Source organism: Eschscholzia californica, unplaced genomic scaffold (genome assembly GCF_041429995.1).
Source record: "Eschscholzia californica isolate CP2 unplaced genomic scaffold, dmEscCali1.0.p SCAF_3, whole genome shotgun sequence".
NCBI lineage: Eukaryota > Viridiplantae > Streptophyta > Magnoliopsida > Ranunculales > Papaveraceae > Eschscholzia > Eschscholzia californica.
This window is the reverse complement of record NW_028238420.1, coordinates 64,743,848-64,764,752: the sequence shown is the minus strand read 5'-3', so window position 1 is coordinate 64,764,752 and position 20,905 is coordinate 64,743,848. Positions and strand designations below refer to the sequence as shown.

General features: G+C 33.8%; 2 protein-coding genes across 3 annotated transcripts; both read right to left on the bottom strand.

Moving 5' to 3' along the window:
• Nucleotides 1–7,015: 7,015 nt before the first annotated feature.
• Nucleotides 7,016–13,192, bottom strand: LOC147553335 (C2 calcium/lipid-binding and GRAM domain containing protein). The gene is made up of 9 exons (XM_086664954.1): nt 12,044–13,192; nt 9,531–10,730; nt 9,249–9,431; nt 8,868–9,151; nt 8,677–8,793; nt 8,031–8,293; nt 7,738–7,915; nt 7,338–7,610; nt 7,016–7,250 (listed from the first exon to the last, which is right to left on the bottom strand). The coding sequence occupies exons 1-9, from the start codon at nt 12,396–12,398 to the stop codon at nt 7,026–7,028; spliced, it is 3,078 nt and encodes a 1,025-aa protein (XP_086521080.1). The 5' UTR covers nt 12,399–13,192; the 3' UTR covers nt 7,016–7,025.
• A 4,349-nt stretch (nt 13,193–17,541) lies between these two features.
• LOC147553334 (protein PAL OF QUIRKY-like) lies at nt 17,542–19,287 on the bottom strand. 2 transcript variants are annotated; one of them, XR_015236578.1, is made up of 3 exons: nt 18,967–19,287; nt 18,069–18,850; nt 17,542–17,988 (listed from the first exon to the last, which is right to left on the bottom strand). XR_015236578.1 is itself a non-coding variant. In XM_086664881.1 (2 exons), the coding sequence occupies exons 1-2, from the start codon at nt 19,181–19,183 to the stop codon at nt 18,405–18,407; spliced, it is 663 nt and encodes a 220-aa protein (XP_086521007.1). In that variant the 5' UTR covers nt 19,184–19,287; the 3' UTR covers nt 17,542–18,404. The 2 variants fall into 2 exon arrangements, 1 of the variants encoding a protein (XP_086521007.1); XM_086664881.1 differs by having other exon boundaries at nt 17,542–18,850.
• Between the last annotated feature and the right edge of the window lie 1,618 nt (nt 19,288–20,905).

Below are 20,905 nucleotides of genomic sequence, written 5' to 3'. Positions count from 1 at the left end.
ATCTAGATCCTAATAAGGAAAAAACCCACTCAAAAATAATAATGTCAAAAAAACCCATCTTTTGAACATTTTTCAAAATGTTCACAACATAAGTAATTATGTTGTTAACAAGACAACATATTTTTTCATAATTCCATTTTTACCCTTATATGTTGACAACATATATCATTGTGTTGTTATAAAATGTTGACAATATCTATAATAATGTCCCGGCTTATTATAAAAGAATTTTTGGGCTTATAGTCCAAAAAACGGGTCCTAATAGTAGATATAATCCTCTCTAATTCTATAAAGGGTTTTAAAACCAAAAACATAATATAAATGGATATCTAGTCCATCTGGTTTCATCTAGAGAGAAAACACAAATCTCTAGAATAAATATTATTTCATAATCCCTAATCTAACCTTTCCATATTTTATAACTGATTTATCTTCGAAATCTATCCATATCTTTTTCCATATTTATCTCTCATATTTCTCTCCAATCATGTTTCTATCCAAAGTAAGAAAATCTTCATTATTATCTCCCATATTTCTCTCCAATCATGTTTCTATTCAAAGTAAGAATATCTTCATTATTTTCAGTAACTGAAACTTTTTATTTGATCTCTCTAAAACCGATTTAGTTGACAAACCTCCATTAAACTCAGTAAATCTTCTTCTTCTACATTATATTGCTGTCCAAATTCATCATTTATCAGGTTTAATACTTTCGAAATCTTTATAAACACCATTGTTAATATCTAATATTTCTTCTTATAACTAAAACCCTAATTATTTCGCTCTATTATAAAACGTATCAGATTTATGATACATATCTATAAGATCTGTTTACCAATTCATTAACTTCGAACGTATGATGTTTATTTTCTCTCTCTAAAATTTTCATAACTGTTTAAGGTCTTTATGTTTATTCCTTATTCAATGATTCATAACTAAAACCCTAAAATTTTCATAACTGTTTAAGATCTTTATGTTTATTCCTTATTCAATGATTCCTTCAAAGTTAGTATGTTATGTTTGCATCCAGTGATAATATCATATTTCTTTAGATTTATGTTTAATCTTCTGTTGTTTGTGATATTTCGTGAGATCAGATTATCAATCATCAATCGAATGTTTGATGTTTATTTTCTTTCTCTCTCTTAAAATTTCATTTATGTTTTTGATCTTGATGTTTAATCCTTCAACTCGAGTTTGACATTATTGCAATCAATCATCATAGCAGATATCTTTAGATTTGTAGTTTAAGCTTAATGATATTCTCATTTTTTTTCTTCAGATCTGGTTTTCAATCCGTACGGATTTATGTAACATTTGTTCTTTCGTACGGTTACTCATAACAGAATTTACAGTACATGTACTTTATCGTAAATTACCACAATTTATAGTAAATTATGGGTAATTTATAGAACATTACCCGTGCTTTAACACCAAAACAGTACTCATTTCATTAGTAGAAATACTTCGCTTTACTATCAAATCTCGTGTACTTTGCAATAAAGTATATATAATTTACATATATCTTCATGTTCTTACCATTATGTATATAGTTTACGTATAAGTGCACATAAATTGTGTATTATTTATTTACCATTACGTGTACTTTTCACCCAAAACAGTAGCCTTGATAAGTTTACCAAACTACTCAAAACCTTCAAATGTTTTCAAAATTTGACAAACATTATATATAATTTATGAAACTGTACATGTAGTTTATAATACAATATATGATTATTTTTTTTCTTTAATGTATGTGTATTTATGTGTGTAGATTTGATATACCAGATGAAATTTCAAAGAGAATCATCAAATCAAAGTGAGTCAACGAAACTAATATAGAATACATGGATGGGCACCATTTTTGAACCAAAGAAGATTTTGTACTTTTTTTTGTAACAGAATGTAAAGGATGTGTAATGTAAAATAAATTATGTGTAATTTATTGAACAAGACCCACATACATTTGATAAATTATGTTGTATACTTAACAAATGATGGTTTCCTCGTCATAAATAATACATAATTTACGTATTTGTTTCATAATTTGTCTATGTTTATTTATGTATGAGTAAAAACGAAAACATATGTTGCTTTAATGTTCCCAGAAAAGTATACTATTTCCAGAACTGAAAGTTAAGTGAGAGAAAGTGATATATATGTTTTGTATATTAACCCCCAAATCACGCTAAATTGATCCTAGAAAATATACTATTTCCAAATCTGAAAGTTAAGTGAGAGAAAATTGATTTGAATCGAAAAAAATTTACATAGTAAGAGAGAGAAAATTGATTTGGTTTCCAAATCTGTAAAGAGAGAGAAAATTGATTTGGTTACGATTTTTGTTTTGAATTGATTTGGAAATAGATTTGTTTTCCAAAACGGTTAGAAGATAGAGAAAAATCAATTTCGGATTTATACGTTAGTTGCTTTAAATCCCCTAAATCACGCCCACATTGGAAACATTCCAACTTCACCATGAAAAATTAAAAATCCCGTGATTTTTGTAGGAGGGACATTGACGGTAGTTCTCCCATAAGGAATGGGTTATTATGTCCATAATGTAAAAGGACTAAATATCCATGTTTTGGGAAGATTAGATCATAAACCTTTTTTGATTATTATTTTGGTCTATATACCCACGGACCCATTATAAAATGTTGGCGTCATATATAATTGTGTTCTTAACAACATATATAATGTATTAGTCAAAATATTTCTTTGTTCGTTAACGGATTTGTTAAATACGAAGGATAATATGCATAACATTTTAATTTTTGTAAAGGACAAACAAAAAAATGCTTTAGTTTTTATATTTATGTCGAAAGCAAAACAAAAAATGCAGAAACCATTTATTTTTTCACAAGACAAATCGAAAAATGTTGTAGCCAAAATGTTTGTGTTAGTTTGTCTATGTAAAATGCAAAAGAAAAAAAAATGCGAAATATTTTGGCAAAACAATGTCTAAGCAAGAACGAATTTGTTCAAAAATTTACAAATTGTTGAGACAAACTAAGATTTGTTCAGAAATTTACAAAATTGTCGAGAGCAAACCAAGAATTGTTCAGAAATGTTCAAAATTGTTTTTGACGTTGATTTGAGCGGAAAATGTCATTTTGGAGGGTAAAATTGTATTTTTACCTACTGGGTTTTTTCCTCATTATTATTTAGTATTGGGCCTGATTCTCTTTAACTTCCCCATTTTGGGCCTTATAATTACGGGCCCTATACAATCAGGGGCGGATCCATGGGGGTGCGAGGGGGTGCGGTCGCACCCCCTGGATCCTCCCGAAAAAAAAATATACTAGCAGTATTATTTAAAAAAAATATATATATCTATATACGAATATGTATATATATATGTTGTGATGTGACAATATAACACAAAGAAGTCTTTGGCCTTGTGGTTAAAGTGTGGGTTAGGGTTGTTTAATATCAGGGAATTTTTACTTTTATGTTTTTCTATATATACCATATCGTGTGGCTATATGACATCAAGTGAAATTTGACTCAATGGTTGAGGCATTAAGTTTTTGACGCATGGAGCATGAGGTACTGAGTTCAAGTCCTTCGTAAACCTTTCAAACTTTAATTCATCTACCATATATCCTATACAATTCATTTCATCTCCCCTAAAATTTATAAACTTCAATCATCTACTATAAATCAACTCAATTCTCTACCCTTACATATATCTCCCATTTCTTCATCTCAGACCATACCAAAACCGCTTCTTCTTCATCTAATCAAGTATTCAAACTCAACTACCAAAAAAGGAAATATATTTTACAAGAAAAATTTATTCGAGTTCATCTAGTTCAACACCAGAAGTTCCAGACTCGACTCCAACGTTATTTTTCATTCCAACACCCGGACCAACTCCAACGCTGGAACTGACTCCGACATCGGTAAGTCCTCTCGAATTTAATTTACCAACTTTACCAATTGATCCGGAGTTTAGACTACCAATTTCAAGTTATGAATCAAATATAGAGATGAAATTTGTATACACTATTTACAACGTGATCCATTTCAGTCAAATGACTGTAATTTTTCTAAAGACAATAATGGAAGACGTTTCATTCCATTTTGGTCTAATGATCATCAAGAGTGGTTTAAAATATAGTGTTGAAAAAGATACTGCATTTTGTTTGTTTTGTTATGTTTTTAAAACGGTAAAGTTGGTCGGGATACCGTTTGTTAATGGAGGTTGGAATAGTTCGAGAAAACTTAACCGGGTAATGAAGCATGTTGGCAAAATGAAAAGTCAACATTATGATGCTCGGATTAGTTGTATAAATTTGATGAATCAACAACAACATATTACAACGGCATTAGATAGACATTCCAAATATGAAGTTTTTGGTGAAATTGACAATGAGTCGATTATGCGAACATTTCAAAATATGAGCTCTCTTAGAGGTCAATTGCGTTTGTAATCGTCAATATAGTAATATACTTAATGAATGTAAGTATTTTATTAATTACTGTGTTTGCAAAAAAAAAAAATTATTTAGGTATATAAATCTGCACCCCCTAAGCGAAAATCCTGGATCCGTCCCTGTATACAATGCCACAATATATTTTCTTCCATGAATTTTAGGATTTTCGTTCGATCCTACCCATCTCGTAGCCCATCTCTTTAATGAGACTAATAAATGAAGTCTAACTTCTTTACAAAAAGAAAAATCGAAAAAAATGTTCAACAATTTACAATGATGCGATTACCTACTTGATGCTCGAATTGTGTTTATACCTGCTGGTGCCCGTAAAACTCCCCTATGTTTTAAAGGTTTTTACACGTGAACCTGGTATGAAAATTTAGCTGCGGAGAATTCCAAAATCGAACCCTTTGTTATTCAATTGGTACAAAAGGGAAGTTCAAAATTGAACGCTCTTTCGAGGAATCGGGAAGAAGGGTGTGGGCTAAGATGATGGTGGTAAAAGGTCATTGCTAGTGGTAATAGGGACAGTGGTCGGAATAGTAACACAATGGTAGTAGTGGTGACAATGATCACGATCGTCGTTGTTGGCTGTGGTGGCAAACATGAGAGTTTCTTTTTGTTTAAAGCAAACGTGAGAGTTATCAATAACAAAGTGAACCAGCAGCCTCTCCAACTTCTTTTCTCTTTTCCCAAAATGGAGTATATACACAAATATATATATTGGGGTTAAGGTCCAAACTTAATATATAGGTGCTATCGTTTTTTTTTTTTTTGAAGTAATCTCCTTTTATTCATTCGATCTATTAATAATTACATTCAGGTGATCAGCTGGATTTGTCTCATCCAAACAGATAGTTTTTACATATTTTCTTGCTGCTTTGACGAATCTGTCCGTCTTGTGATTGTCTTGTCTACCAATGAAAGAGAATTGGAGGTCTTCAAACCTTCCTTGGTTGTTCTTTAGAGTCGATATTATATGTGTTGCTGTCCAGTGATGCTCCGACCTCTTCCCCTTCAGCGCTTCTATGACTTTTTTTGAGTCTCCTTCTAATATTACTTTGGTAAAGTTTTTGTTGATTGCCCATGCATATAAGCAAATGTAACACTAATATCTTGGTTTTTTTTTTTTTGAAACACTAATATCTTAATGTGAATGTTCAGATATGTATAAGAACTAGGTTTGTTGCTACAGCATCACAAGATAAATTGTGTGAAGCTAAACAAGATAATGTATAAGATTATTTATGTTTTCTTTTGTGCAATAAAATAACAATGTCATGCAAAATAATTTGTTTGGTGAACCGCAAAAAATAGTGGACGCGAAATAATCTATTTAGTAAATAACAAAAATTATATTTTTGTTGGACTTTCAGCCTATTTTGTGTTAATATTGATCTTATGTGTAACTAAGTCTCATATTTAGGACCTTTCAAATGTCAAAATTGATACCATGTGTTCATATAACTTCCAAAAGAAATTGTTTCCTAATTGATTTTAGATAAAGATTACAGAGAACAATTTTATTCCCTAATCCTCCTAAATTTTAATAAATAAAAAAAATCCAAGAAACCCACTTATACAATCTCAAAAATTACAACAATTGATTGAACAAAAAAGTTAGCAAAAATCCTTTTTTCTTCCATTGTCAAGTCATATTAATATAAATATCTTTACTATCACCAAAATCCCTTAATCATCCATCACATCTAACTCATTCCACACTCAAAACCGACCTCATAATAGATGGATATCGTCAGATTCTCTTCTTTGAATCAAAATTATAAAACTTAAAATGAGAAATGAAATAGCAATAAGATTTCGTTCTCGAAGAACAATCTTCATCACATAGAGAGCAATATATTTAGTGATTTTCCTTTTCCTTTCTTCACGAACGAGTGATTTCCTTCGCTTACCCACAAAAGCAAGCAACACCATTATTGTAATCCATATCACAATTGTTGCTCTTACTGTTATAATCACCATTGCCACCATTAAAAACATCAAAATCAAACTTAACAAGAACCCCATTGTGTTCATAACAAAAAAAAAAAAACAGAGCTTGCATTCAAAGAGAACAAGATCACAACAATGAGACACAAGAATGACTCTTATGTTCTTCACTTCCCATTTTAAGAGAGAGAGAAATTGCTATCCTCAATCACCCTTGATTGTTTCTACAGTATTTATTTTGAAGGTAAACTTTCTAAATCTTTCTTGAGTTCTGAATAGAGTTTCTCTCTCTAGAAAATGGAATTGGACAGCATGTGCCCACATGAAGAGTTTACTTAACTAGGTCCTACCATAAGTCAAAAATAAGAGTTAGATCAAATTAATCTCAACCATTAATCAAGAAATTCTTAAATACTAATCATTGATTTACCTTCTCAAGTAGGCTCAAAATTGTCTGTACTTTGGGTCACAAAGAATCACATTTTTAGGGCAATCCACCTTGAGCACACAAAAATGAAACATGAACATGTGATTTCAAGATCAAATCAGGGAATTTTTTTCTTCTGATTCCTGAAAAATTAAAACTGAAAACAACCCAGTCTAGATTATCAATTGAAGAATTTGTATAAACTAATTACTTTCATTAATGATTATATCATTTGGAGTTTGTAATAGAATTTCTCTCTCTACTAACTCAAATATTTCTTTTAATCTATTTGAGAATTTCTCCATTATGTTTCTTGTTATCCTCTGTTGAAACTTTGTGCTTTTTATCCATGATATCCCCAAGTAAACTTCACATTGACATTCTGTTGAAGTTTGATTGTTGTTTTCGATCTGGTATCTTAGATGAACCTAAACCAAAGAGAAACGAGATCAAAATAAGAAAGTTTGTCGTAAATCTCTCTCGAAATATAAGAAGGTCACGAGTTTATCACATACCCGGAAGTGATCGGCAAATGGGACATCATGGAGAGTCATAATCTCATCAATACTCCATCCTTTACCCTCGTTGATAGGAGATTTTTGTTGTGTGATTGTGACATCTCCTCCGAAGATTGAAACTTGGTGATTGAACTTGTAAGATATATGTCTTTCGAATACATCGGGCTTTATAGCTTCCCATAGTGTGGTTGTATAGTTAATACAACCGGACTTCACCATTACTTTGTGTTCCAAGTTTCCACCCTCGAACATTTGCATCAATGATACCATCTGCAGAAATCAAATACCAGAATTTCTTTTATAACACGAAAAGATGGCAAAACTACCCAAATAGTAGCGAAAACGGGTAAGAAATTTTGAAGCGGGAGTAAACGAAGAGGAAGAATTAGAGACTCACAGCAACAGGAAGTTCTGCTGAGTAAATCTTAGACATATTAGCATGATCTTCAATACCCAAGAAAGTACCCGTTTCTTCAATCTCGACCACTCTTCCATCTTGATCTTGCTGGTCTTCCAGCATTAGAGGTTTCTGTTCAGCGGTTGACGTTCTTGTTCTCCACAATGCCATGATGGTTCTACCAGTAGAATATGACCAGCTTAGATTTCCATTGAGCGAAATATAATTCGATCTATATAAGCATAAACAAGAGTAAAAGCAGGTTTGAACTTTAAATCCGAAATAACATATACCTACTAGCTGCATTGAAGGAAACAAATGATTGGAAATGAAACCTCAGCCTCCCTTCTTCATCCTGTGACTTTGCACCATGTTTAGCATCAAGGCCTCGGGTCTTTCGCAAAACTATGACCAGGGATGGACTACCCACAGAGGAGAGAGATGGAGCAATCACTTGAATGTCGTCGATATCCTCCCAGAGGAAAAAGAATTTGGTCTTATGCCCAAATAGATTGCCATAAAATCCGACTATTCTTGCGGATAAAAACAGCCGGCCCTGCACAAGAACCCATCATCTCCATTTTTACTCAAAATTGACGTAATAAGTGGTACCAATAGTTTCAACTTTTTAATGAAGAAAAAAAAGTTTCAACTTTCATTACATAGACATTGAGATCTTCAAAACAACTAAGAACATCAATCACTTGTAGAATATGCAATAAGAGAATAGCTCTAACTCTCTCATAAACTCGCATAATTTCGTGCAAACATTGCCATGCAAAAATCCTAAGAAAAACATTCATCAATGCATCACTGGGAGTCAAAAGGGGGACGATTAGCTATATTCGAAAATGACTTTTTTGTGTCCCTATTTGTTGTTTCACTAAAGCTTGTCTTTTTGTAAAGGTGTACATTTAACAAAAACTGCAATTAGAGCACCTGCAAAGGCAATTTTCTCCGCAGGGAGCACGCGTAGTCATTGATAAGGAATTCTTCCGGTGGTAATCCAAACAGCTTCTGAAATGTTGAATTCCTGTGAGGCGATCGAAGATTCAACTGCCAAGGAAGAAGAGTGAATCAATAAAGCATATACTTGAAGCATATACTTGAACTTCTAGGTTTATGCTTACCTTCTTTCCAACTTCCTTTTCCATCTTAGTTAAGTAATCTTTAATGGTTTCGACTCCGTTATTATTATCCAAAAAGATTCTCAAATGCAGCTTGGAGTGAGCCGCCTGTGCCAATTTCCCATTGAGGGTTACCCATATATCAGCTAGCTCGGTGGATGTGTGCTTCAGAAAATTGATTTCAGCGTGCCCCAGTGAAGTTGCTTGATCAAATGGGCCATCAAAATCGAAAACTTCAACATCCAGAACTGAAGGCGGCTCTTCCATGGCATCGAACTCCAGTATATCTGCAAATCTTTACTGGTGAGAAATGGAAAGACAATTTCCAAGTAAACAGATGTAAATGATCTTTGGTGGAAAACCCAAAGCAATTCAATACCTTACCATTCCATTGAGGGTCACGAGTTTGAAGCTTTACAGAGCTCGTTCTTGTCTTACCATTACAGGTGAAAACTACATACGGGTCTGAAATACTGGTTGAATCCACAGATGCTAAATCACTTCCTTCAATCAATGCTACTGTGAGCATCCATCCATCACCTTGGGATTTGACACCATGATCACTTCCTATAAGGAAAAAAAAAAACAATCAGACAAGATTCTTGGTGTGGATTTTAAAGATAAAGATTTGGGAATTTCAGCTGTGAAGAAGTTAAAAAGGTAAACCTCTTTTCAATCGTGCCTGAATGAAATGTAAAATCATGTTAAAGACCCGTTCCACGTGAACAACTAAGATTGAACAAGTGATCAACTCCCCGAAAGTATCAGGCAAATCTAGACCATGAAACTCCAACCCTGGAAACTTCCCTCGTCCAGATAAAAGAATATGCAGAATAACATATACCACCATGATAATTGTGGAAAGAACAGTAAAATTCCAAAAGTACTCGATCGCCAATTTCCAATCAGATTGGTGCTCAGCTTCCAATGATGCCAACATGTGTTCCTTGTCCATCAAGAGCTCTGGCGAGCTCGCTACTTCGAATTGATGAGCTAGCAAGTTTCCAAATTGTTCAAAGCTCTCCTTCAGACCTTGTCGAGCTCCCCCTTCGATCATGCTTCTCATCATCGTGCTCTGAAGGAAACTAATGTTCCACGAGATTATTAGACGAGCAGATTCTTCTTCCGACGCTACATCTCGTCCAGGCACTATCCTATAAAGTAACTCTATCTTGAAACAATTTCCATATGGAACGTCCGGTGTGCTCACACTTACCAAGACAGCAAACTCACTTCCATCTGCTTTGAGATAGGTTTGATCTTCTGTCGCTTTGACAGCTTTAACTATCTTCGAAGCAGGTTTCATATATGTAACAGTTCTCGTTAAGTATGCTATCTCTCCTGATTTCCATGTCCAAGACCCCTCCTTTAAATCCGTAATTCCCTGCTGATCCGCCAATTCTCTCCTGAACTGTGAATTGGGCATGAAAAGACACATGTTCAGATCTCTTGACGAAACCATATATGTTTGATCAAGAAGAATTTTCGGTAGATCAGAAGGCATTTCGTGGTCATCGTCTCTTGACTGCATCAAATCCATGTCCTCCTCAAAAGTATGACTAGAAAGAGCTTCCTCAGCGCAATCCTCATAATCAGAAGTAGTAATAGATGCATCCGATAAATCATCAGTTTTTGAATCAGCTTTCAACTTCTCGCCGTTCTTACTGAAAAGTTTTTCTAACCGACTACCAATCGCCTTTACCAAATGTTTGCCTTCAGCGATCTTCAGTGACGGAGCTTTGGCAGTATGAATACCCTGAGATGGTTCAGCACGCCCAGCATATTCCTTCAAGTGCGCAGGACAAGAGCGAGTACTAGAAGGGCTGTGGTCCCTTCCTCGCAAAGATAAGGTAAGTAGAATCGTCCCTACATTCATCAGCAAAAGAACACAATAAACCATTTTATCAATAATATGTACATTAATTAGTATATTTTTTTTTCTGAGAATAGTCCCACATTACAAAGGAAACTCTTATGACCATAATATACAAGTCCTCTCCCGTCATCGCCAATTGGTTTTGAGCTGAATGTACACAAAGTTAATATGGTACTAGAGTTGGGCTGACACCCGATAGACCCAATAGTCAACACGTGTTCCACGTCACCCAGCAAAAAGACACGTGTTAGGCTCACAAAACCCCACATGCGCAGGGTTTAGGGTGTGTGAGAATAGTCCCACATGGATCAACGAGGGCGTGTGAGAATAGTCCCACACTGATCAACCAGGGCGTGTGATAATAGTCCCACATTGATCGACCAGGGCGCGTGAGAATAGTCCCACATTGATCGACCAGGGCGCGTGAGAATAGTCCCACAGCGATAAACGGAGGTCATGTGACCAAGAACTAATATCGAGGACAGTTTGATGTCCACAAACTTAACAATTTTATCAAGCATTTCCCTTGTAATTGTTTGAAAACTAGTAGTATTAGCTTTATGAGATTTTCCTTTACCATCTTCCATTTTTGAATTATTTTCGAACTCCATTTCCATTTTACTTGTCAGGAAATATAAAGAACTAAGCACATAAATAATTTTTCCATAACAAGTTCTAATTTGAGGACCATAATCAACCAACTAAACAATCAGTCTCAAGAACCCAATCATTCTGATGTAGAGGAATTGGCTGAGAAATACATGGATGAGATCGAAGCGGCCAAATACAAGGGTGACAGACTAAAACGGCCAAAATCGAAGCTACGGGTGTCGGAATTGGACGAAATTTTGAGGGATTGTGCGAAATAGCGTTCCGGTCATTCGTTGTCGCTTCGCCACAACGGGCCCACTTTGAGGGGCAAATTCCATCGTTTAGGGCTTCAAAACGGACTTTTACTAGTTTTTTTCTATTTTTGGTAATTGTTTTCAGTTTAGGATTTCTACTATTCTAGTATTTTATTTTTTTAGGAGTTTCTATTGGAGTTTGACCAAGATTAGGAAACCCTAAGTCTATATAATGAGGGCTTAGAAGTTGTTTCAGTCATTCATTCAATCAATAAAATTCAGTATTTTAGTATTTTTGTTATCAATTTCGGTTCAATAGTCTTTAGACGGAGTTCTAAGGCTTTTTATCAGTTTTCCGCTGCGTCACATTCAAACTTTAAATTTCATATTAAACACCAACACAAAATCAAGATGAACATAAATGTTAACTTGAAATGAAGAAAATCATAAGAAATTACCAGAATCCTTCACCATTGATGATTTCAAATTGAATGGTTTTTCCAAAGAAAACCAAGTAGGAGATAAAGTCTGTTTATCTTCATTAATAACAGACCAAATAGGAATCCGAACCCTACCCATTAAATCTCCAGGACCATTAAAAAACCCATGATCATCATTATGATTATAAACGGAAACAATAAGTTCTTCATCCATATCATGTACCCTGAATACAAATTCTTCATTCCAAATTGGATTATGGGTTTTCTTCAAAACCCTAGTTCTTGACTTATACTTACCCACTTGAAGCTTTACAAAAGCATCAGTTAATAATGGTATATCTCTGGCTTCCAATACATAAACATAAAGCCTCATATGTGCTAAAAATTTAGAATGATCAAAGAGTAAGAGAAAATGAAAGTGAGATTGGGTATGTTAAAATTTGGATGAAATGAGAGAAAGAAAGTTAGAGAAGAATAAATGTGGATTGAGATGGGGGATTAAAAGAGAGAAAATGTTGGCTTGGGGAAGCCATTAGAAGAAACGTGGATGAGAAAATAAAGTGACACGTGAAATTAAAGCCTTTATAAGAGAGAAAAGAAAATTCTCATAAAATTCCGGACCGTCTCGTGCCAATCCGATCCTTAACTTCGAGTTGGACGTTTTGATTCTTCCTTTTTTTTTTTTTTTTTGTTTGAAATGAAGTTTTGATTCTTTAATAATAACACCCAAAACTCCACAATCTTACAAAACAATCCCACTTAGGTGAAAGATCAATTAAGTTTGTAGTTTTAGTATCACAATGACAGACAATATCACTAAGGCACTAGCAATCAAAAAGTTCGTAAGGGCAGCAAATCCTATTATCAATAGGATAGTCTACTACCATATGGTATTGGATAGTGTGTTGTAAATTGGTAGGTGGCTAAGTGTGACGGTCTTTATAAATATTTAAGCAGACTTTTCTAGTGATGTGTTTTGAACTCGTGAAGTTTTGAAGTGTCAACACAAATGATATCACAGATAAATAGCTTGTAAAGTTGGTCCGCACGATTCTATGACATGTTGAACTAATGTGATATTTTTTTTCACTTTCTCACAATTTTAAACACAGCAAGTTGGGATATTTTTGTCAATTCTACAAATTAGTGGGACGGTCTCAATCGTGTGTCGAGGATGCTCGAGCGACACATAAATATGTGCACTTACAATCCTTGGGTAGCACCATTTTTCAGTCATGCCAAACTCATTTAGCACTCATGTTTTAAGCATTCTATTACTAATAATCAATCACAAATATATTTTTGTAACTCAAAACAAAAATTCTCAATTTAAAATCACTAATTTGCACTCAAGTCATACAAATTATATATCTCTTTAATATATTGATTCCACCACAACCACAGTATACTTTCCTTTGGTAATTGGATCAAATCATCCATGTTAGTATATTTTGAAGTTCATTGGTGAAAAGGTCTGAATACTTGGGAACTTGGATTTGCTAGGCTGCTGGTAGGATGAGTCCAAATTGTGAGGAGGAATATGATAAAAGCATGAATGGATAGGGAGGAACTACTACAAGTGTCTTACATACATGACAAATAATAGAGTGGATGATGGCACAACCCTATACATGACAAAAGTTTTGTGGAAATTGTTAAATAACATTATATATCACCGACCACTGGTAAACAACTGTGCAGTCGGCTCAGAACGATGAGTCGTCTTTTTGTCTCAGATACACGACGAATGGAGGTTGATTTGATTAGTTGTTTGGCAGCATTATATATTTCAAGTGTTTCATCGCTTACATCTCCGATCTTATTATAGATTAGGGTTCTTTGCTCGAGTCAGGCATTCTTCAGTTTTCTGGTGGAGAATAATGCTAAGGTCTTATTAGAAACCCCACTAAAGACGTATAGTTATTATTAAAGGCGCCTCTTTTCACAAAATTCGACTATAAAGGTGCCTTTGGCACGACTGGAGTGCCTACAAAAATCTACCCACGGATGCAACGATGCCTTAAAAATTCCCCTCTGCAATGTTTGATATGGGATGGGAAGTTTCGTTAGGCCCATGTTTGTGTCAATAGTCCTTGTGGTCAATGCGCTTCGACCACCCCACGTTTTGTAGAGCCCCTCCTACGCTTGGGTTAAACTGGTTTTGTTCAAACCCGGTTCTGCAAACAAGTATCGGTTTAAACCCATCGAGTTTTTTCACCCAAAAACGGGGTCACTAACCATTTTTGCTAATCTAAATAAAAATCAATCGAGATTACCCAATTTAGATTGGTACGATTTAGAGATAGGAAAATAAGACTTCAAAGATTATCTCAACTTCATATACTTAAAAAATTTATCACACAAATATTACAGAGAGAAATAAAGTTTGTAACTTTAAGGTTCGGACGATATAGAACTGAAGAAGAATGGGGCAAATGCTTCACGTCCCTTTGAAATTGGTAGGTTTGAACAGATTTCGAGTACCAAAATTGGTTCGAACCCACCGATTTTGGGTGAGACCGAAGGTGGGAGTGCATATTTTGAGAGAAGGAGCTTTAACAATTTTAGGGGGTGTCATTAACTGGGTGGTTGCCAATAAAACTTCCATTACTCCATCCAGCCTTAGACCCAACAAGTTGCTCCTCTGTGTCCTTGTAAACTCTCACAAGTCCACTGAAAATGTCTCCATACATGCCAGTTTAGGTTGAGCCATCTTCATAGTTCAAAGTTAGTTTCCTCCCAATTGACATTGTATGGCTCTATGATCATTCCCTTCACCCTTTGAATGTGTTGCCATCTCTTCTTACAACGAACCAAACTCATGCGGCTCAGGTCTAAAGTCGACAATCATTCTCTTTTGGTTCTTCGTGTGAGCTTTCACGAGCCCACACAACCACCTTAATAACATGAGGTATTGAGGTGTGATTGGTCTTGTACGTTCTTATGGCTATCTCTAAAGTCAGAATGTTATTCTTCATTCAGAAATACAGAGTTTGATGGTGGTGAGATTCTTAGTTTATCTTTACAAATTCTCTTGATACTATGACATCTCGATTCGATAAAAATCTTATAATTGCATAATCATCTACTCATATTTACACCTCATTATACTGTACTGTCCATGACAAAATTATGCATAGTTTAGTGTCCAATAGCCAATAGAAATACTGACTTAGATCAGATATTGTCTCCAAGAATCATGGTTTTGTAACTGAGTTCTTTCACTATGGCCCATATTGGAGATAACATTGTTATAATGGTCCTACTGCCTGGCCCTTGGAAGCAATGGACCATCTATCTCATCATCCTCTCAATCTTATATATTGTTTAAATAATAATAGTCCGACTCAATTTGCACGCATCTCAAGTAAGACACATGAGACCAGAACAAATGAAATAATTTTATTGTGGCTACAAATATAATCTGAGTTTTCGTATGTATACAATGTCTCAAGTCTACTTAAACAAAGTAATTTAACTGCTATTTCAGTAAATTTTTTGGAGATATTTTAGTTTTTATATTTGTAAAATAATTGATCCATTTTTATGAATCAAGATTTATCGAGATAGAAACAGAAAGTCACAGCTAATAAACGTAGAAACAATGATATTACTTTAAATGAAAATGCGCAACATGGGCCACTAAAGAATGTCACAATTGGTGCAATTAATACCATGCATGGTGATATGGAGAATGTTGATACTTTCTTCTCCAACACCATAGAAACATTGAGAGGACTATATTGATTTCTTTGTGTATATAAGGCTTGGTTGCATTAAATAGAGAGATAGTGATACTTGATATAAGAGTAGTAGTATGCATATGTATTGTTGGAGGATGAAATTAGGTTTAGACTTGGGGGTATGGGTTTTGGATTTTGGGGTTGGGTTTGGGTTTGGAATATGGATATGGATATCATTATGTTTAACAAACTAGCAATACCAAAAGCACACTAAAAGGATATTGTTTGTAGGTACATTATGGGAACTCTGTGGCCCTCCATACCATTACATAACGAGAACCCTACAAAATGAATGGAACTTTAAACCTAAACTCATGTTATGCTTCACCATACTCTTCAATATGGCCCTACATGTTATGTAGTTTTCAACTTTCCTTCAACAAGGAAAATGAACCCCTTTGTGAAAGTATTTCTCAATTTGAGAACAATAGGAACTTTTATAAAGAATACAATAAAGGTCTCGGAATATGGACACGAGTTAGATATCTAGACAAACTCTAGTTATGTAAACTTATTTCAAATGTTAGCTATAGTAAAAGAGAGTAGAAAGAATCGAACCCTAACTTACCTATTGAAGAATAAAAAGTAGTTGTTTGCAATCAAAAGTCACAAAATTCACATGCTAGAATTGATTTCAAGTTTTCAACATTAACCATTGTCAAGAAAGAAATAAACGGAAGAAGTCAATTTTTTTTCATAAAGTTCAATTTGATTGCAAAACAAGAATATTGGCAAGGGGTAGCCTTCGTTTATTAATTACACTTTGGGTCTGGTATAACTTTTTTTTTCTCCATTAATTCTATACTCCTATAAAAAGTGCTCTAAAGTTAACGTTGTCGTCTTCGTTGTTGTCTTAGTCCATTGTACCATACAAACATCAACCTATCGTATCGAATAATTGAAAGCAACAATAACAACTCTTCCCCGCACGGTTCAAACACGGTTTGATCTTTAAAGTTACCTTTTAATATGGAATAATAATTCTTTTCCTCCTTAACAAATATTTCTAAAGTTCTAATTAATTAATAATAAATATTTCCCCTCAACACCTCATCACCTGTTGTCAAAGTGCTTATATTCGTATCAACCTTTAATTATTTGATTCTCTTACCTGCTAGTCTATACTAAACTTAGTACAAAAATAGGTTTTTCCCGTTTTTATGATTTATTACTACTATTGCCTACTTAAGTAAAAAGTGTGTTACGAAATTGCAAATATCCTTTATAGCAGGAACGGATATATCAATCTAATTCACCTCAATTCATTTTAATTTGTTAACTAGAAAAATGTCTTTTCGAATACCTAAGAATAGAAAAGACATGTTTTTTTTTTCTTTTTTATCCTCTCTGGTCTCTTTCTCCACTCTCTCTATGTCAAACTGCAAATATCGTTTATAGCAGGAACGAATATCTCAATCTAATTCACCTCAATTCATTTTAATTTGTTAACTAGAAAAATGTCTTTTCGAAGACCTAAGAATAGAAAAGACATCATTTGCAACCTCTTCATTTGGGACATGGTGTCGCGCAGGGCTCTCTTCCCCTTGTTTTTAAGGAAAGGGAAACATGAAGAAACGAACTCTACTGTCATCTCCATAGAAAAAAGAGGGAGAGACGTAAGTAGATTTTCCCTAGTAATGGTTGGTAAGACTATAGTGATTGGTCAGTGTAAGTAGTTGGTGACGTTGTAGTAATGAAGATAGAAATGACGATAAATATGATATTTATGAAGAAAGTAAGAGTCGGAAGATCCACAATTAGCAAGAAAATCAATTAGCAAGAGCCTCAACCGCGATATTAACTTTTCTATAAACATGAGAAATCAACAACACCAAAAACAGAAAAAACAACTCCAGAACATCCGAATGTAAAGTACTACATTACCATAGAATACCGAACCTATCATTGTATTAACTGAACAATATGCATAGAATCAATTTCTATATTGATGATGTTCTCTTAACTTCCGTCGTGTCCACGTAAAAGTTGTACTTTAATACAATGCCACACTCGAAAGAAATAAAGCTATATGAACCACATAATTAGCATCTTTCAATTTATTTGTGGCATAAGAAATTGTTGTCTATGTGTAGGATTCCTTAGCAACTATCAAAATAAGAATCTTAAAACTGACTTCTTGTTTGATTTCTAATTGAGGTTGTTCCATGAAAATAAGAAACTCTTCTTCTTTTCTCCAATCTTCAAGATTAATAAAATTACCTGCAAATTAATATAAAATTTCTCAAATCAAAATCATATTTTAAAATCACCAATAAAATTCAATTGTGCTACGTGTTTACCACAGTATAGGTCCAGCACTTGTATTGGTGGCAGAAATCGTGTCAAACCATTATCACTCTTTCTCTCTCCATCTAGTAACGCGGCCATTGATTGTTTTTGTTGTTTTATGTGACAAACAATTAAACGGTGGTGGAAGATAACGGAAAATTTAACGACAAACAAGAGAAAGGAAATCAAACAAGAACTAGGTTTGAAAATTGAAAACCCTAAAAAAAAAAACAGTAATTCCTTTGGAATCCTGATTGATGGATTTATACAGTCCAAGATCACATCAAATAAGCTACTTTTAGGTTTTCTCTCTCTTTCTCTCTTCTAATTTGATTAAGTAATTAGGGTTATTGCCAGTAATTTCCGCTGTGAACAAGGTGATGATTTCTAGGGCTTCCTTGTTGAGGATGAACACAAGGAGAAGGATGATGATAATAATAATGATAATGAGGTTTTGTTCCGATTGGTTTTGGAAATCCGACGGGTGTTGTTGTTGTTGAAATGTTCTGACGAAGACATCGATTACCGGCAGCAATAGCTAGGGTTGAGAATTTGGGAGAATTGATGACTGATGAAGGAGGAGATGATTTTTTGATTGATTTCTTAGGCCAAAGGAATGCTTTGATCTTCAATGGTGATGATTTCTCTTTACTTGCTAAATCGTATTCTTCAATCACATTAATCAGATCTTCATCTGATGTTATTGAAACTAACGCATCTAAATCTTCAGTCGGTAATTGACATCTTAGATTCACTGATGATCCAAATAATTCTCCTAATTTCACAATTAATTCTGCAAAAAAAAAAAATTCATCAATAATAGAAGAAATTAAAATCAAAATGATCAAATCATAGATCAAAATCAGGATCAAAAGCAGAAGAAAAGTGGATCGGAATCAGAAATCAAACCTGAGAAAGAGATAGATCGATCGACGGCGAGAACACGAGTCTCACCTCCGATGTACCGGAGTTTCCCGTCAGGATGACGAGGAAGGATTTTGCCTCCATAACTGTAAAGAAACTTAACAGTATCAGTAGAGTTGGACTTGAGAGTAGTTTGAAAAACCATGATTTCTAGGGTTTCTGTTGTAGAGAAATAGAGAGAAAATGTTTTGGTTTGAAGCATCTATTTGAGTACTTAGACTGTGTATTTATAGAGTTAAAGAACTAGTGAGAAATGAAATTGAGTAAACGAGAAGTAATTGGAATTCGCCGTAATTTTGATGTCGCAAGATAGTCATACTCACGAGTTATATATTCGCGAATATTCTTTAGAATAAATGTGGGGCCTTTACTTATTTAGAAAGCGGCTCTTGTCTTCCTAGACTGCGAGACACTATTAAGATGTCGTAGCTGCTGTAAATAAGCAAGTGTCGTGTTTATTTTGGCGCTTATTTTAGGTGTTTTGCTCTCCTCGACCCACTAGTGATGTGGTGGTGGATTTGATGGGATATTCACTATACGTGTGGTTTAAGGTAGGAGAAACGAGTTGAAAAATGTTCATCTGCCTGCCTATATCCTTGGTGAACTCCGGTTGTGATATGTTATTGTACAAGATTTAACATTTATCAGTCCTCTAAATTTTGTCCGACTACATATTCCAGGCGAGATTCGTAGAGATATTAGTAGTCGAGATTCGTTGAGTTATTTGTCGGACAACATGTCATAGTTGAAATAAATAATCAAAATGTTAGAATGTGAGAAATTGTTGAGCGTAATCTGGCTGAAATCTAACATCGACGGAGGGATTTTGCCCTACAATATTATAGGAAGAAAGAAAAGTCTAAAATATGGCAGTGTACGTCTAACTTCATTCATTTTTTCGATCTGATAATTTCTTCTGCTTTTAAATTAGAAACTTTATGTTCCATCTGTTTGATATATAAAGTATTTTGGTCAATTTTTACTATATTTCTCGATTTAAAATTAGAAATGTATTTGTGTATTTTTGTGGTAATAATTAAATCATAATTATTATAATAATAATTGAATTGTAATTATTAAATATTTAGTTTTAATGTTTTCTTAAATTAAGTTTGAAATTATTTCTATTTATAGAAAATAAATATTCAATTGTTATTATGGCTTTCTCCCTATGGTAATTAACTAAATTATACTTCATCAAAATAAAATTAACTAAATTATAATTATTTCTATTTATAAGAAGTAAATATTTAGTTTTATGGTGCTTTTGGTTGCAGAATTTCTAAGTAGGATTCCTATTTAATATGAGATTTTGTAGGCTTCAAGAATCATTGGTCTATTTCAAAATTTGTATTGGAGTAAAATCCCACCCTACCAGTTAAGATTTGCAAAGATTTTAGATTAAAAAATCTCGATTTCACACTTAAAATCAACAAGAAAACATTTCCTTCAAAATCGGCTTTCCTTCAAAAATTTGTTATTTTCCCTAAAACTGTTTTTTCCCCGTGAAAACCGATTCTTCTCCAAATAACATTTTTTCCCGAAAATATATTTCCCATAAAAAAAATTTTACCGAAAAATTGTTTTTTTTCCTCGAAAACCGTTTTTTAGATAACTGAAATTTCCTGAAAACTTTTTTACTTCATGAAGATCATTTTTATTGTGTTTTTTAATGAAAAACGGTTATCGAAAAAAACATCGGTTTTCAGGGAAAAGAAACACGATTTTCGTGAAAAAAAAAAGTTTCATGAAATCTGGGTTACCGAAAATGTTTTTCGAAAAAAAAAATCATTTCGGAAAAAACACAATTTTTTTTTGGGAAAAGGGGTTTTTGAGGAAAAAACGGCTTTCGGAAAAAACTACTTTTGAATAAAAAAATAATAATTTATTTACAAAAAAGAATAATGAAATAACGGTCCTCGAA

Bases quoted from the DNA above. Each gene is read 5' to 3' on its own strand.
- LOC147553335 (XM_086664954.1), bottom strand. From the start codon at position 12,398: ATGAGGCTTTATGTTTATGTATTGGAAGCCAGAGATATACCATTATTA. The intron at 9,432-9,530 runs GTTTACCTTTTT...TTTTCCTTATAG, and splicing joins TCAGGCACGATTGAAAAGAG to GAAGTGATCATGGTGTCAAA. The intron at 7,251-7,337 runs GTATGTGATAAA...TCTTTGGTTTAG, and splicing joins CATTTGCCGATCACTTCCGG to GTTCATCTAAGATACCAGAT.
- LOC147553334 (XM_086664881.1), bottom strand. From the start codon at position 19,183: ATGCTTCAAACCAAAACATTTTCTCTCTATTTCTCTACAACAGAAACC. The intron at 18,851-18,966 runs GTTTGATTTCTG...TTTTTTTTGCAG, and splicing joins TCGATCTATCTCTTTCTCAG to AATTAATTGTGAAATTAGGA.